General features: G+C 46.7%; 1 protein-coding gene across 1 annotated transcript in view; it reads right to left on the reverse strand.

Moving 5' to 3' along the window:
* The window catches only part of LOC119967360 (protein SOGA3), a 49,881-nt gene that overhangs the window by 17,926 nt on the left and 14,274 nt on the right, over positions 1 to 17,681 (reverse strand). The window contains exon 5 of the mRNA XM_038799784.1: positions 8,334 to 8,405. Within this exon, the coding sequence (XP_038655712.1) occupies positions 8,334 to 8,405 (72 nt within the window). The remainder of the gene's footprint in view (positions 1 to 8,333; positions 8,406 to 17,681) is intronic.

The following is a 17,681-nucleotide window of genomic DNA, read 5'->3' on the forward strand; positions in this document are numbered from 1 at the left end:
CAATAGGGGAGGAGATGAAATATGGGGCAATTTACCAGTCATGTTCCACCATAATTGGAATGGCAAGAGCGGTAGATCCCGGGAGAGGCCTCTTCCAAGATTCCCGTTCGTCGTTACGCTATGCGAGACCTAATGGGATCTCGCGAGATTTAGCGATCTGAATCACGCCCAGAACAGGCCTAGGTTCGTATAGCTAAAAGAGCTAAAAAGCTCACTTAGTTATGCCGTCGCCAGATTGAACGGCCACCCGACATCGATCGGCCTTGCCGAGGAGACCCCAGCCAGGCACTGTTTAGCACTGATCCCCACAAATGTGGATCAGGCAGAATGGCACCTGTAAGATTCCCTGGGTGATCGGCATCTGGCCACGCTGGCACCCTGGCATTGCTGGTGTCTACCAAGCACCTTAGCACTGTCTCCCAGGCACTTTGGCACTACCAGTCTGGCACCCTGGGAGTGCCATCTGGATGGTACCCTGGCACTGCCAGGGTTTCTGGGTGGCACTGCCAAGCTAGCATTATGCCCACGGAATAAGTTACGGGGGAATCCCGCCCATGAGTGTAAAAAAGATTGCTAGAGTTTTTTCGACATATAAAAGGTAAGAGTCAAGAATGGCCACTGTATCACTCGAAAATGAGGTTGGAAAAGTAGGAATGGGGAGCAAAGAAATGGCAGAGGAATTGAATTGGTACTTTGAATCAGTCTTCATGGTGGTACGGGAGCACAGTGGTTAGCACTGTTGCTTCACAGTGCCAGGATCTCAGGTTCAATTCCCGGCTTGGGACACTGTCTGTGCGGAGTCTGCAACTTCTCCCTGTGTCTGCGTGGGTTTCCTCCGGGTGCTCTGCTTACCTCCCACAAGTCCCGAAAGACATGCTATTAGGTGAATTGAACATTCTGAATTCACCTCTGTGTACCCGAACAGGCACCAGAATCTGGCAACTAGGGGCTTTTCACAGTAACTTCATTGCAGTGTTAATGTAAGCCTACTTGTGACAATAAAGATTATTATTATTATGATTACAGTAGAAGACATCAGTGGCATACCAAAATTTCAAGAGTCAGGGAGGCAGAGGTCAGTGTAATGGCCATCACTAAGGAGATGCTGGGGAAGCAGAACGGTCTGAAGGTGGATAAATCACCCGGACTGGATCGATTACACCCTAGGGTTCTGAAGGAGATATCTGAGGAGATTGTAGAGGCATTAGTGATGATCTTTCAGGAATCACTGGAGTCACAGAGGGTCCCAGAGGACTGGAAGGTGGCTAATGTAACATCCCTGTTTAAGAAGGGAGGGAAGCAGAAGATGGGAAATTATAGGCCGGTTAGCCTGACTTTGGTCGTTGGTAAGATTTTAGAGCCCATAATTAAGGATGAGATTGCGGAGTACTTGAAAGTGCATGGTAAAATAGGGCTGAGTTAGCACAGCTTTGTCAAGAGGAGGTCATGCCTGACAAATGTTAGAATTCTTTGAGGAGGTAATGAAGAAACTAGACAAAGAATAGCAAGTGGAAGTGATCTATTTGGATTTCCAGAGGTCTTTGACAAGGTGCCATACAGGCAGCTGATAAATAAGATAAGAGCCCATGCTGTTAGGATCAAGGTTCTGGCATGAATAGAGGATTTGCTGACTGGCAGAAGGCAGAGAGTGGGGATTAAGGGATCTTTCCAGGATGGCAGCCAGAGACTAATGGTGTGCCTCAGCGGTCGGTGCTGGGACCACAACTATTCATGGTATATATTAACGACTTGAAAGAAAGAACTGAGGGCATTGTTGCTAGGTTTGCGATGATAGAAAGAAATGTAGAGGACAGGTCATGTTGAGGAATGGGGATGCTGCAGAAGGACTTGGACAGGCTAGGAGAGTGGGCAAATTAGTGGCAGATAGATGTTAATGTGGAAAATTCTGAGGTTATGCACTTTGGTAGGAAGAAGAGGCACAGACTATTTTCTAAATGGGGAAAGGCTTCGGAAATCTGAAGCACAAAAGAACTTAGGAGTCCTGATTCAGGATTCTCTAAAGGTTAACAAGCAGATTCAGTCAGCAGTTAGGAAGGCAAATGCAATGTCAGCATTCATTTCAAGAGGGCTAGAATACAAGAGCAGGGATGTATTTCTGAGGCTGTATAAGGCTCGGTCAAACCCCATTTGGAATATTATGTGCAGTTTCGGGCCCCTTATCTAAGGAAGGATGTGCTGGCCTTGGAGGGGGTCAAGGGGAGGTGCGTAAGAATGATCCTGGGAATGAAGGGCTTGTCATGTGTGGAGCGGTTGAGGACTCTGTCTGTACTCGTTGAAGTTTAGAAGGATAATGCAGGATCTCGTTGAAACTTAGAGAATACTAAGAGGCATGGAGAAGATAGAGAAGACATGGAGAAGATTTTCCACCAGTAGGCGAGACTAGACCCAAGGGCAGAGCCTCAGACTGAAGGGGCGATCCTTTAAAACGAAGATGAGGAGGAATTTCTTCACCCAGAGGGTGATGAATCTGTGGAATGCACTGCATCAGAAGGCTGTGGAAGCTATGTCACTGATTGTCTTTAACACAGAGATAGATAACTGCTTGATTAATAAAGGTAAAGTCGCCATAGTCCCAGATGACCATAGGTTGCTGTGCCCTTCGAAGGGGCGGGCTGACTGGTGGTGATTTAACCTGAGGATCATCACACCTCAAGCATGGGGCAAGGTTGAGAATGCGGGCCTTCATAAATAATCTATCGGTATGGGAATTTAACCCGTGATGCTGGCCTTGCTCTGCATCACGAACCAGCTGTCTAGACAAGTGAACTAAACCGCCCCTATTAATTAATAAGGGGATCAGGACTACCTGAGAGAAGGCAGGAAAATTTGGATGAGGAACATATCAGCCATGATCGAAAGCAGAGCAGACTCGATGGCCAAATGACCTATTTTGCTCCTGTATCTATGGTCGTATGACCAACCGAAGGGCTGGCAGCTCTTCAGTCTCAGCAGCACCACCGGGAATGGAGGCCAAACTTGGGACTACATCCAGCTGGCAGGGCACCACCCTCACAACAAGGTAGGCGCAATTAGAATCAAAGAATTCCTACTGTGCAGAAGGAGGCTAGTCGGTCCACTGAGTCAGCACCGATGCTTTGTAAGAGCACCCCACCCAGGTTCACTCTTCTGCCCTATCCCCGTAACCCCATAACCCCACAAAATGAGGCCAGTAGGTCCATTAAATTTTCACCGATCCTTTGAAAGAGCACCCCACCCAGGCCATTCCCCCACCCCATCTCCATAACCCCACCTAACCTGCATATCCTTTGAACACGAAGGGGCAATTAAGCATCCACCTAACCTGCACATCTTTGGACTGTGGAGGAAACCGGAGCACCCGGAGGAAACCCATGCAGGCACGGGAGAAAGTGTAAACTCCACACAGTCACCCCAAGCCTTAATTGAACCTGGGTCACTGGCACTGTGAGGCAGCAGTGCTAACCACTGTGCCGTCACAAAAAATTTGCCCGAAAAATTACTAAGTGTCATTTTGAACAGGAAGGATGTGGGGATTCATTAAAGCTGTCTTTGATGCTTCACATACCCAAAACCTTCCTCCTCCCCTCCCCCCAGGGTGACCCACAGCCAACCCTCCAAACCTCCATGAAGGACCCCCAAACCTCCATGAAGGACCCCCCACAGCACCGGTCAGCAGCTATGGTGCCCTTGGGTTGCACAGAGGTAAATGGAGAGAGTACTCAGCTCCTTACTCCCCCTTGGAGGCCATGGCACCTGGTCCTCGCTTTCTTAAAGGTAAAGTCGCCATAGTCCCAGATGACCATAGAGTGCTTTCCCTGTTGAAGGGGCCTTCATGAATAACCTCATTAATGAATGGCGCCCGCATGACTTCCCACTGGCATGAATGTAAATGACTTTAGGGATGCTGCTGAATTCTACTTTAATCTCGCTAATCAGATTAAAATGAATGCAAATGAGGTGTGATCAGGTTCTCGCCTTTTCGGAGTGAGATCCTGATCAGGCCGCTCGATTGGGCAGGGAGAATGTCAAACTGGCACCCGGTGTGAATCCCATTTTGGGGCTCTGCCACTGTTCTCCTGACATTAGCGGGATCGGCACCAGGAGCAATGCAGCCAGAGAACCATCCTGATGAGTGGAACATCGGCAACTTTAGGAATATCTGCCGAGGTCACCCAAAGGCAGAACTCTGACTTTACTGTCAAGTGTGCTTTCTCCTCTATTTTCCAAATATTTGTAAAGCACATTGACAGAATGAACACAAAAGACTTCACAGGTCTCACTGTTGCCATCAGATCTGTTCTCACACAACAAAAGACAGGTGGGTGTTGACAGTGATGAGAGTGCTCTCTGATCTGCTATACAGCTTTAAGCAGCGTCCCTCCATTGGCTAGTCAGACAAAACAATTGTATAGAACTAGGCAGTGCCTGTGGCTTCCTCCAAGTCAGAGGCAGTACCTGAAGACCAACTCAAGAAGGTAAGATGGTCACCTCAGTCCCAAGTGGATCCGAATGACAATCATCCATTCACTGCCTGTCAGTTGCCTTTTCTAGAATTATTTATTTTATGTTCTCCTGTTTATGGGCATTTTCTTCTGGTAATGGCAAGTTCCATGCCTCCTTGCAATGGGTTAATGCTGATGCATTTTTTCAGGGCAAAATTCTGCAACATGCAGAACACCATGGTGAAATAGAAGGCTTTTACAGACTATATTACAACGCACTGTCTGAAAAGTCTAACTCTCGGGACCAAATTGCAAGCTTATTTATGATGCCGGTGGCTGTATGCACCTGGTTGCAGTGATCTTCAGCCAACATCTAACAAGTATCTTAAGATATCTTTGGCCTCCTCTGAAGCAACCAAACAAACATCTTTGCTATTTAAAGTACTCTTGCTTATCTGCAGATTAAGGCAAAGTTTACTGTCAAAAGATAGGGCATTGGCAGGTGGGGTTCGGTGCTCATGATCACACACACTATATGGCAAAGGAGCTATACCCCTTCCAAATCATTTAGGCATTGGAGTTCCTCCATTTATGACCACCTTAGCTGAGGAAATCCATTAAAGAATTTTGCACTGCAGCTTCAGTACTGCTGATTGTCCATAGGGATGGAGGTCATTTGGCTGCCTCTTGGAAACAGTGCATCAGTTACCTGATATATGCACCTGTGAATGGCAACCCAACTAGAGGGTGGGGTCCTCTGTGAGTAGCATGGAGAATCCTGCTATACAGACATTGAGAGGTTCCTCTGTTACTAACAATGCTATGTTCATGTTGGAACCTTGTTGCAGCTCTATTTCCAACAATTGGCACAAATCTGTCACAAGATTTCTGGTGAAGTGTGACCTTTTGAGGCACATATATCTGCAGAACAATTACTGTAGTTAATATACATGACCACAGGGTAGTTGACAGTACATCACATATGCTGGAGATGCAAGCTGACCATCCTGCAGGAATAATAAATACCATGTGACTCTGATAAGGATCCCTAGACTGACACTTGAAAGTAAAATAATAAGTAATTGCAGACTGCGCATTAGACCCTGTCAAAATTACTGAAGGGCAAACAAACTTTCAAATAAAGGTCAGTCTTGTCACAGTGGATATCTCATAAAATTGAAGGGCATGGGAAAAAGGGTCAAATAAAGGGAATCAGGGCAGCACGGTGGTACAATGGTTAGCACTGCTGCATCATAGTGCTAGGGACTCTAGTTTGATTTCAGTTTTGATTGACTGTATGGAGTTGCACGTTCTTCCCGTGACTGCATGGGTTTCCTCCAGGTGCTCCGGTTTCCTCTCACAGTCCAAAGGTGGGCAGGTGAGGTGAATGGGCGTGTTAAATGTGCGGGGTTACGGGGATAGGGCGGGGGTGTGGGCCGAGGTAGAGTATTCTTTCAGAGGGGCAGAACAGACTCAATGGGCCGAATGGCTTCCTTCTGCACAGTAGGGATTCTACGGAAAAACTCACTCGTGGTTGGAGCATTACCTAGCAAAAAGGAAGATTGTTGTAAGTCAATCACCTCAGCTGCAAGAGATCCTCAGCACAGTGTCTTAAACCCAACCATCCTCAGCTACTTCATAAATGGTCTTTCTTCCATCGTAACATCAGAAATAGGAATGTTTGCAGATGATTGCAGAGAGTTCAAAACCATTCACAAGTCCTCTGAATGTGAAGCAGTTTGTGCCCACATGCAGAAAAGACCTGGAGAATATTTGGGCTTGGGATGCAAAGTGGCAAGTCATATTTCTGCCACACAAATGCCAGCCAATAATCATCTCCAGCAAGAGGAAATCTAACCATCATCCCTTCACATTCAATAGCATTATCAAAGCTAAATTTCCTCCATCAACACCCTGAGAATTACCACTAACCAGAAAATTAACTGAGCCAGCCATACAAATACTGTGGCTATAAAACTACATAAGAGGCTGGGAATCCTGTGGTGAATAATTTACCTCCTGACTCCCCAAAGCCCATCCATCATCTACAAGGTACAAGTCAGGAGTGTGATGTAATATTCTCCATTTGCCTGTATGAGTGCTGCTCTAACAACACTCAAGAAGCTCAACACCATCTATGAAAAAACAGCCAGTTTGACTGGCATACTATTCACCACGTTAAACATCTCCCTTTGTCAGCAACACAGTGGCAGCAGCGTGCACAATATACAAGATGCAACTTACCAAGGCCCATTCAAGAACAGCTTCCAAACCCATGACTTCTAAAACCTAGAAGGCCAAGGGCAGCAGATGTTTGGGAACACCATCACCATCAAGCTCCTCTCCAAGTCACACACCATTCTGACTTGAAAATATATTGCCATTCCTTCACTGTTGCTTGGTCAAAAGCCTGGAGTTCCCTTCCTGTGAGTATATCTGCACCTGAAGGACTGCAGCGGTCCAAGAAGATAGCTCACTGCCACCTTCCCGAGAGCAATTAGTGATGTGCAATAATACCTTACCATGCCAGCTATGCCCACATGTGATGAATTAATAATAAAGAACATTGAAAGGGAATCTGCACTCCCTTAACATTTTCCAAAAGGTTGCATGCTAATTATTGGATGTTAATTGCCCAAAATCTGGAAATATACATCTTGTTGGCTTTTGGTGAGACTGCTGAGGTGACCTCATGCCCAACCAAACATGCACAGGTTTGGAGTGGTAATTGATGTTGGCAATTTTGATCATACGTCCTGTGCTTAATGCTGAATTTACACTGCCACTGCTAGCATTAAGCAGTGAAGGACATCTAAAAATATAGGCTAGAAGAGATTCAAAGCGAAGGACATTGTAATAAATTTATAACTTCATGATGCTGCTGTTTACTTTGGTGAAGTCTAGGGTGGGCAGTGACTATGTCACCCCCTTCATGTCCTCATGTCAGGTCTGAGCCATTTTAATGCTTGGACTTAATTTGAAATAGAGAGGTGCAGTTGTTGAATCAACACTCAAAAACAGCTTAGTCGAAATTCGGTAACTTCTCCCCAGGACTGAGCTGGAAGTGAAAACATAACAGGAGAGGCAATCATGGGACGTGTGTTGGTGGGGAAGTGATGAGTGTGAGTACATGAGGGACCAACAGTCAATGGGAAATATTTATGTAGGCTTTAATGCTCTTTGCAACTCACAAGTATCTTTAAAACTTAATGGTGCCATTTTCTGAGCTGTGATCACTCTGCAACGATCCCTTTAAAGAATATTAGTTAGGCTACTCTACATCTAGTACTAATGTGTACAGTGTGTTCTGCACACATTCTGCTCATTAGGACTGGAGAATTGTATTGCGTTCCCATATACGGTACATCATGCAACCCCCATCTACATGCCCAATGTGGTGTCAGCTTGAACCACTTAGTCACTCCAGCTGCCCAATTCCAAGGTCATCTGGAAATACCAGTGAACCTATTGGACGGTGAATGAGACAATAAGATTAGCGCTGCAATTTTTCAGTGCTACTATATGCCCCCTTATGCTTTGTAAATACAAATTTCAATAATTAATCCTTTAAAAAATACAAAATATTGCATCTTTTAGTTTCTGTTACAAATAGTGGTCTGTAATCACACAGCAACCAGTCTTCAAAACTCTCTAGAAAAATTGACATACTACTGTCAAAAAGATAAAACATTTTATTGATATTGCTAATGTATATTTCACATTCGCATATTTCAATCAATCTCCCTCTGACAATAATTTCATACAAAGTGCGATGATTCGATTTTGCAAATAAATGTTCTCTATTATCGATATAGATTATTTTATATAATATAAACATATATATTGCTGATGGTTGTGAAATTGTTCAATGTCAAAGCATAATCACAATACCTCATGAGTGACCGGTTGGGATTTCTTTTCAGTTTTTTGCAGATCTTTACTTCCTCGTCGCTTTAATGAAGACTACAAGGGAAAAGAAATCAGGTATCAAGATGGTAATTTTTAATTTGACCACTAATGAATGGGAAAATAGTCATCACAGTTTAGCACAGTCAAATAATACATTAACGAAAAATCCTTTGGAACTTCTTTGTCATCAGTACTACACACATCAATGTTCATTTGTTACATGTTACCTGCATGTAATTGGATAGATTCTAACAACAAACTAGCAAAACAAAAATCAGCACATAATAAGTAGATAATCTTTCTTCATATTCAGCCCAGTTAATGAAGTATGTAAGATCAAAAATACAATTTTAAAATATTACTAAATTGTGCAATTCTGTCCCCAAGATATAATGCTACACATGCTAATTTTTAGATGTGTTATTTTTAAATGATAGTTATTTTTATTTAGCTGTTGATTTTTATAAGAAATATTTTACTTCTGTATGTGAACTATTTAAATGGGCTGCATTTTGTCCACTACTGCATTCAGATCCTTTATATAATTTTTAATCCCCAACCTATACATACATCTCAACTGCCCTTCATAAATTTTTAATATTGCACATATCCATTTATATTATGCATCACATTCAGTAAACAAGACATACATTTCATTAAACACACATTATACGCACTTCCAATACCTGCTTTTCCTGAAGGAATTGCTACAATATGTATTTTCAATGTTAAAGCTACCACATGGTGTGAGAAATACAGCTGCTATTTTATGCTTCATAGTATATTACTCATAGCATGCAGCTGGTTTACAGGTCCACAAGAACCATTCAAAGTACTCGCTGAAAATCTTTTCGGCCAGCATCTTTTTTCTCAGTAACAAGGAGGTTGATTTAAACGGTGGCCCCACGGCACAGGCCCACCGATCTGCGGGCGGGCCTGTGCCATGGGGGCACTCCTTCCTTCCGCGCTGGTCCCTGTTGGGCTCCGCCATGGCCAGCAGGGAGAAGACACATCCCTGTGCATGCGCTAGAATACGCCGGCCCATCTGCGAATGCGCGGAACCACGCCAGCGATTTTGCGCATACACTAACTCGCGCCGGCCCTTCGACGGCGGCTGGGGTGGCGCCAACCCCTGGAAGTGCCAAGGATTCCGCAACTTCCGGTCGGCATGACACCGGAGTGGTTCGCACCGTTTTTTACGACGGCATCGGGCCATCGTTGGGATTCAGGTGAATCTCGCCCATATTTCTATGACTCTATGTAATAGGGTGCAGAGCAATAGGCAGATAAAGATAAGGGGTGAAATTCTCCCCTACATGGCGGGGCGGGGGGTCCCGGCGTAGCAGAGTGGCGCCAACCACTCCAGCGTAGGGCCTCCCCAAAGGTGCGGAATTCTCCGCACCTTTAGGGGCTAGTCCCGCCCCGGAGTGACTTACGCTCCGCCGACTGGTGCCCACGGCCTTTGGTGCCACGCCGCCTGGCGTGAGTCCGCGCATGCGCCGGAGCGTCAGCGGTCGCTGACGTCACCACCGGCGCATGCGCGGTGGAGGGGGTCTCTTCCGCCTCCGCCAAGGTGTAGACCGTGGCGGAAGAAAAAGAGTGGCCCCACGGCACAGGTCCGCCCGCCGATCGGTGGGCCCCGATCGCGGGCCAGGCTACCGTGGGGACACCCCCCGGGGTCAGATTCCCCCGCGCCCCCCCCCCCAGGACCCCGGGGGCCCGCTCGCACCGCCTGCTCCCGCCGGCACAGAGGTGGTTTAAACCACGTCGTTGGGAGAGGCCTGACAGCGGCGGGACTTCGGCCCATTGCGGGCCGGAGAATCGCCGTGGGGGGCCCGCCAATCGGCGGGGTGTGATTCCCGCCCCCGCCGATACCCGGGTGGCGGAGAATTCCGGCCACGGCGGGGGCGGGATTTACGCCGGCCCCAGGCGATTCCTCGACCCCCGGGGTCAGAGAATTCCGCCCAAGGAGACCAAATGTAAGTAACAGGGAGAGGGATTATTGGAAGTTAATAGAAATAGAAATCAGGAGCGATTAATAACAATGTGTAACAAAGTGATTTTGCACTGCCACCGAAAATCAAAATTATGCCTAATGTTTTGTAAGATGTTGGGCATAGTTTAGTAGGTTTTATTAAGGTATTCATAATCTTAATTAGTTAGTAGCAAGTATTTATTAACTACTAGAAACTCTATAGAGAAGTAGATTAAAGGTCGAAGCTATGAGCTATATTCACGTTTGCTTCTACCCACGGCTCTGTCCAACACTACACTGACCCCTAGTTGTGGGTCATGTATTTTCTTACATCACTGTGTGGGAGTTACTGTACTCGGTCCCATGTCAACACTTTACGTCAGACCTTTATACTACACATTCTCTAGTCTTTACAAGTTATCCCAGATTACCTGCATACTGTATTACATCATTATCACTCCCCCATCCACCATCCCTCTTACTCAGTTCCATCATTGTTTATGGCACTATCATGCTGGCTGCGAATTGCCGAACCTGCTCGGTGGTCTCATGGTTTATCTTTTCAACTGATTTTGGAACTAGAGGTTGGGCATCGTCCTGTGGTTTGTTCCTCTCTTGACTGTCATCTACTCAAGGAGCCGTGATAACCATGTGGGCAGTTGACTGGTCAAACCAATGAGGCGTTTCCGGCATCTGTAACGAAAGTGGACAAACCAGCTCTGCAAAGAGAGAAGACCATTTGAATTGAAGTCACAGTCAAGAGAATATTCCTTGTTGGAGCTCTCGGGAACTTGCAGTTCCGTATAATTTATAATAATGGTTGTACTGACATCTTCTGCTATTTTGAGGAGATTCAGGGCTACACCGGTATCACTGCTGAGGAGAGAAAAAAGCTGCTTCCGGATGGTGTACATCAGGGGCAGCAGGGTAGCATGGTGGTTAGCATAAATGCTTCACAGCTCCAGGGTCCCAGGTTCGATTCCCGGCTGGGTCACTGTCTGTGTGGAGTCTGCACGTCCTCCCCCTGTGTGCGTGGGTTTCCTCCGGGTGCTCCGGTTTCCTCCCACAGTCTAAAGATGTGCGGGTTAGGTGGATTGGCCATGCTAAATTGCCCGTAGTGTCGTACAAAAAGTAAGGTTAAGGGGGGGTTGTTGGGTTACGGGTATAGGGTGGATACGTGGGTTTGAGTAGGATGATCATGGCTCGGCACAACATTGAGGGCCGAAGGGCCTGTTCTGTGCTGTACTGTTCTATGTTCTATGTTCTATCAGTTCCAAGATTTGTTTGCCACCATATCTTAACATGTCCAGGATCAGACCCCCCCATGCCCATAAAGTGTTGTGTCTGCTGTTCATAGCCATGTGTCTCATAGCCACGGTTCGTTACCCAATAGGATCATAACAATGGCTCTTGTATCCAATTTAATATTTGTGAGATGTCCGCATTCCAGAATTAAAATCCAGGATTTTTTACCTCACCCAAGAAGCATGGTTATGTGTCCTCTTGGTGTCCTGGTTCAACCTCGTAAATCCGCTTGAAATCTTCCCAATATTTTGATGTGTTAGCTTTACACAGCTTCACAAAGTGTTCTATTCAGTTACATTGAAAGCATCGGATCGAAATTTCCAGACATTGATCACACATGTTGGGGCACTTTATTCCATAGCACTGGCACGGTCGCTCTACTGGGCAGGTGGCGTATTGCTTCACTGAGTCTGAGGTCTTCTCTTTCCTGTGCTGTTTCACCTGCTGGATAGTGGTTTAGCTCAGTTGGCTGGACAGCTGATTTTTAATACAGAGCAAGGCCAACAGCGTGGGTTCAATCCCCATACCAGCTGAGGTTATTAATGAAGGCCCCGGCCTTCTCAACCTTGTCCCTTGCCTGAGGCGTGGTGATCCTCAGGGTAAATCACCAAATGTCAGCTCCCCCTCTCAAAGGGGAAAGCAGCCTATGGTCATCTGGGACTATGGTAACTTTACAATTAAGTAATGAAGGAGTCAGCAGGTTCTCGTGGCTGCTGGACAGGTTTATTAAATTTAACCCTGTAAAGGATTTGTTATTTCTGAGAAAATATGCATCAAACGATTTTCAAACTTCATCAAATTTTGCAGATGATTCATTGATTCTTTGTATCATCGGCTATCAGGCCTACCAAATAAAGCGTGTGTTAACTTGTTCAGTTTCTGGCTTTTTATCCAGACCTGGAGCAACCACGTATCTTAGGAATCTCTTTCTTCAATATTACTAATTTAATTATTGATCTGAGCCGTGAATAAGTCCAAATTAATCTGGAAGAGTAGATTTCTGATTCATGGTTAAAACTTTTAATTGGAGGTTCAGCTTTAAGGGGTTTCCAAAAATGCAACATCGTGCCGCTATACAATTTTGCACCATAATAACATTTGTGATTTCAGTGTTTGAAATTTTCAACAATGGCTGCCTGGATCAATGGGTTAGAGTTTTCCAGGTTTAGCACACTGTTCTTAGTTCTTGGAAGCATTGGATACTGCTGGCTTTTTTAAGCTGCCCACTCAGTCGCAATTAATTTTTAAATAATAACTGTTTTTGCTTATTCGTTCGGAGCAAGCTCAACCGCCCTGTGTTAAAGCAGCAACGCAGGAATTGGGTTCCTCAGATTGCGAATTAAACAGCAATTTCTGACAATTGCTGTATTTAACTTTGATCAGGACTTATATTGTCCAGGAAGTTTACATTTCTAGCATACACCTGCTAGGTTTGCTGGCTATACATGCTCTGGGTATTGAAGTTGGATTTCCATGGAATTCAATGGAGCCTTCTGCTGCAGGGAGAAATTTATTTTCTGTCCTCATCATCCCAGTATTTCTTTGGAGCTTTTCTCTGGCAAGTTCCTTCTGCACCTTCACTCTTGAGCTTTTCATCACAGTCAGAATGCTTCTTTGATTTTCCCTTAAGTTTTTCAGGATTTTAATTTTCTTCTCTAGTCTCTGCAAGGTTTGAGCTGTCCCATTCACTGCCACCATATTGTAACCATGATGTGGAGATGCCGGAGTTGGACTGGGGTGAGCACAGTAAGAAGTCTTACAACACCAGATTAAAGTCCAACATGTTTGTTTCAAACACTAGCTTTCGGAGCACATTCACCTGAGGAAGGAGCAGTACTCTAAAAGCTTGTGTTTGAAACAAGCATGTTGGACTTTAACCTGATGTTGTAAGACTTCTTACCATATTGTAAGGTGTCAGACATAGTTCGGAGGGGCTCATTAATGTACCTATAGTCTTAGGTACAGCAATACAGGAAGTATTTATTAACTACTAGAAATCATGGCCGGGATTCTCCAAAACCCCGGTCAAGTGTTCACAATGGCGTCACAACCAGTGCGAGCGACGGTGGCGTCATGGGCCTCCAGGCCCAGACATTCACCCCTTTCTAGGGGGCTAGTATCGCGCCGGAGTGCTGTGCGCTCAAAAGCCAGCGCAACATGGCTGGCGCGGGTCCGTGCAAGTACATGGGTTGCCGTCTCTGCACCAGACCCCGGGCAATATGGTGGAGCCTACAGGGGTCCAGCGCGAAGGAACATAGGCTCCCCCCCCCCCCCCCCCCCCCCCCCCCCTGGAATTAGCCCGCCCGCCGATCGGTACGCCCCGATCGCAGATCTGGCCACCGTAGAGGCCCCACCCAGAGTTGCCCCTCCCCCCCCCCCCAACAACAGGAGGGCCCTCGCAGCCAGAACTCCGAGGTCCCACTGGGTAGGACCATAAATAACCCATGTTGGCGGGATTCGGGGTTAGACCTGATGGAGTGAAGAGCAGAAAGTTCGGAAGGAGAGAGGTTGTAATGGGTGAGGAGGGCAGGCCAATGTCCCGTCGACAGTTCTCAATGAAAAGATCAAGGGCAGGTAATTGTCCCGGAGGGGGGTCCACTTGGAGGCAGAATGTTGGAGGCATATGAAAGGATCAGTGGAACAGGGGGGAGGATTCTTTCCCAAAGAAGTCTGTCAGGTCTAACCCCGACTTTGTCATCAAACCTGCCGACAAAGGGGGTGCTGTTGTCGTCTGGCGCACTAACCTCTACCTCGCAGAGGCTGAGCACCAACTCTCTGAGATACTTCCTCTTACCTCCCCCTGGACCATGACCAGACCATTGAACATCAAACCATTATCTCCAATACCGTTAGTGACCTCATTTCCTCCAGATGCCTTCCCCCTACGGTTTCCAAACTCATAGTCTCCCAATCCCGGACAGCCCGCTTTTACCTACTTCCCAAAATCCACAAAAAGGACTGTCCCGGCAGGCCCATTGTGTCAGCATGCTCCTGCCCCATCAAACTTATTTCCTCTCATCTTGACTCCATCCTCACCCCTCTGGTCCATTCCCTCCCCACCTACATCCGGGATTCCTCTGATGCACTGCGTCACATTGACAGCTTCCAGTTCGCGGGCCCTAACCGCATTCTATTCACCATGGATGTGCAATCCCTCCACACTTCCCTCCCACACCAGGATGGCCTGAGAGCCCTTCGCTTCTTTCTCGAAAAGAGACCTGGACAATTCCCATCCACCAACACTCTCCTCCGCCTGGCTGAACTCGTTCTATCTCTTAACAACTTCTCCTTTAACTCATCTCACTTTCTCAAAATCAAAGGTGTAGCAATGGGTACCCACATGGGTCCTAGCTATGCTTGCCTTTTTATGGGGTATGTGGAACATTCCTTGTTCCAGGCCTATCCGGGCCCCCTGCCACAACTCCTTCACCGATACATTGATGGCTATTTTGGTGCTGCGTCATGCTCTCGCCCGGTCCTGGAAAAATTCATCAACTTCGCTTCCAGTTTCCACCCCTCCATCACTTTCACCTGGACAATCTCAGACACTTCCCTTCCCTTCCTTGATCTTTCTGTCTCCATTTCCCGCAATAGACTATCCACTAATATCCACTACAAGCCCACTGACTCCCACAGCTATCTGGACTACAGCTCTTCGCACCCTACACACTGTAAGGACTCCATCCCTTTCTCTCAACTCCTTCGCCTCTGTGGCATTTGTTCCGATGATGCCACTTTCCAAAATGGTGCTTCGAAAATGTGTTCCTTCTTCCTCGACCATGATTTCCCACCTACAGTTGTGGACAGGGCCCTCAACAGTGTGCGGTCCATCTCCCGCGCCATTACCCTCGCCCCCTCCACTCCCAGAACAAGGATAGGGCCCCCCTCGTTCTCACATTTCATCCCACCAGCCTCCGTATGCAAAGCATAATCCTCCGCCATTTTCGCCAACTCCAGCGCGATGCGACCACCAAACACATCTTCCCTTCACTCCCTCTGTCAGCATTCCACAGAGCACAGAGACCGTTCTCCCGAGACAATCTAGTCCACTCCTCCACCATACCCAGTACCTCTCCCATCACCCATGGCACCTTCCCATGCAATCGCAGAAGGTGTAACAATGGGCAGCATGGTAGCATGGTGGTTTGCATAAATGCTTCACAGCTCCAGGGTCCCAGGTTCAGTTCCCGGCTGGGTCACTGTCTGTGCGGAGTCTGCACGTCCTCCCCGTGTGTGCGTGGGTTTCCTCCGGGTGCTCCGGTTTCCTCCCACAGTCCAAAGATGTGCGGGTTAGGTAGATTGGCCATGCTAAATTGCCCGTAGTGTCCTAAAAAAGTAAGGTTAAGGGGGGTGGGGTTGTTGTGTTATGGGTATAGGGTGGATACGTGGGTTTGAGTAGGGTGATCATTGCTCGGCACAACTTCGAGGGCCGAAGGGCCTGTTCTGTGCTGTACTGTTCTAAGTTCTAAGTTCTAACACCTGCCCCGTTACCTCTTCCATGCTTAACATCCCAGGCCCAAAACACTCATTCCAGGTTATCAGCGTTTCACTTGCACCTCTTCCAATTTGGTCTACTGCATTTGCTGCTCCCAATGTGGTCTCCTCTATATCGGAGAGACCAAATGCAGACTGGGTGATTGCTTTGCTGAGCATCTTCAGTCTGTGTGCATTCAGGACCCTGACCTTCATGTTGCTTGCCATTTTATTAAAAGAACCTGCTCCCATGCCCACATATCTGTTTTTGGCCTGCTGCAATGTTCCAGTGAAGCGCAACACAAACCTTTCTTGCACCTTTCTCCTCTTTGCTTCTCCCTTCCCCTCCCCCCACACCTACAGTTCATCCTCTAATGTTAGTTTCTCTGCTGTTTGACCTTACACATCTTTTGTCCTCTCTGGGGGCTGCCATTAACACTCTTTCCCCTTGGTTTCTGAGGCCATTAGCACCCGGTTTCCCTGGGTGTCTGTGGCTATGACTCATCTTTCATTCTCACTCCACAGTATAAATATTTTCCACTTTCACTGACTGTTAGCTTTGATAAAGAGCCATCGGACTCGAAACGTTAGCTCTTTTCTCTCCCTGCAGATGCTGCCAGACTTGCTGAGGTTTTCCAGCATTTTCTCTTTCATTTCAGATCCAGCATCCACAGTAATTTGCTTATGTCTAGTGGCAGGAGTGATGATCAAGCTGAATGCTTTGCCTGGATGGTGCCAGGCTTTTTGAATGATATTCCACCTGCACGATTCCAAGAATCAGGTTACTAAGCTATTAAATCTAGAATAGTACGGGCCTATTCTTCTATTAACGATGCCAGTTGTTTCATTCTTCTTAATTCATTTGTTTAATCTTTTTCTTCTTTATCCTTTTATGGGATGTGGGTATTGGTGGAAAGGCAGTATTTGTTTGTTGCCCATCCCTAATAACCTTTGAACTGAGTGACTTCCTCGACCATTTCAGTGGACAGTTAAGAGTTAACGACGGTGCTGCATGTCTGGAGTCACATGTAGTCCACACCCAGCAAGGCCAGCAGATTTCCTTTCCTGAAGTACTTTCGTGAACCAGATGGCTTTTTACAACAATCAATTATAGTCGTCATGGTCACCATTGCTGCGACAACATTTATATTCCAGATTTATTAATTGAATTTAAATTCCACTGATTTAAATATGAATGGGTTAAATTTGAACCCATATCCCTAGAGCATTAGCCTGGACCTCTGATTTACCACCGCAGTGATACTATCACTGTTCTTGAGGTCTGGGTGTTGTTTTATCCACCAATAACTGATCCAGGTAATCAGATTTGAATGATCCATTAGACTCATCTAAATGTGCGCCGTCGGTTTGAGGTGGCAATCTCCCAGCTTCCGGGAGTCACCAGCCGCACCGACGAGGCAACACCCGGATGCTGATTGGTACTGGTCTCCACAAGCGGAGGCCTGGCGTGATGGCCACTCCAGGGGTCTGAGAGGCCATTGGAGCCCCCGGGTGGTCAGGGACAGGACAGTGTCCTACCCAGGAATCTTGGCAGTGCCAATCTGGCATGGGTGTCA

Source organism: Scyliorhinus canicula, chromosome 6 (genome assembly GCF_902713615.1).
Source record: "Scyliorhinus canicula chromosome 6, sScyCan1.1, whole genome shotgun sequence".
In the NCBI taxonomy this organism is placed as follows: Eukaryota; Metazoa; Chordata; class Chondrichthyes; order Carcharhiniformes; family Scyliorhinidae; genus Scyliorhinus; species Scyliorhinus canicula.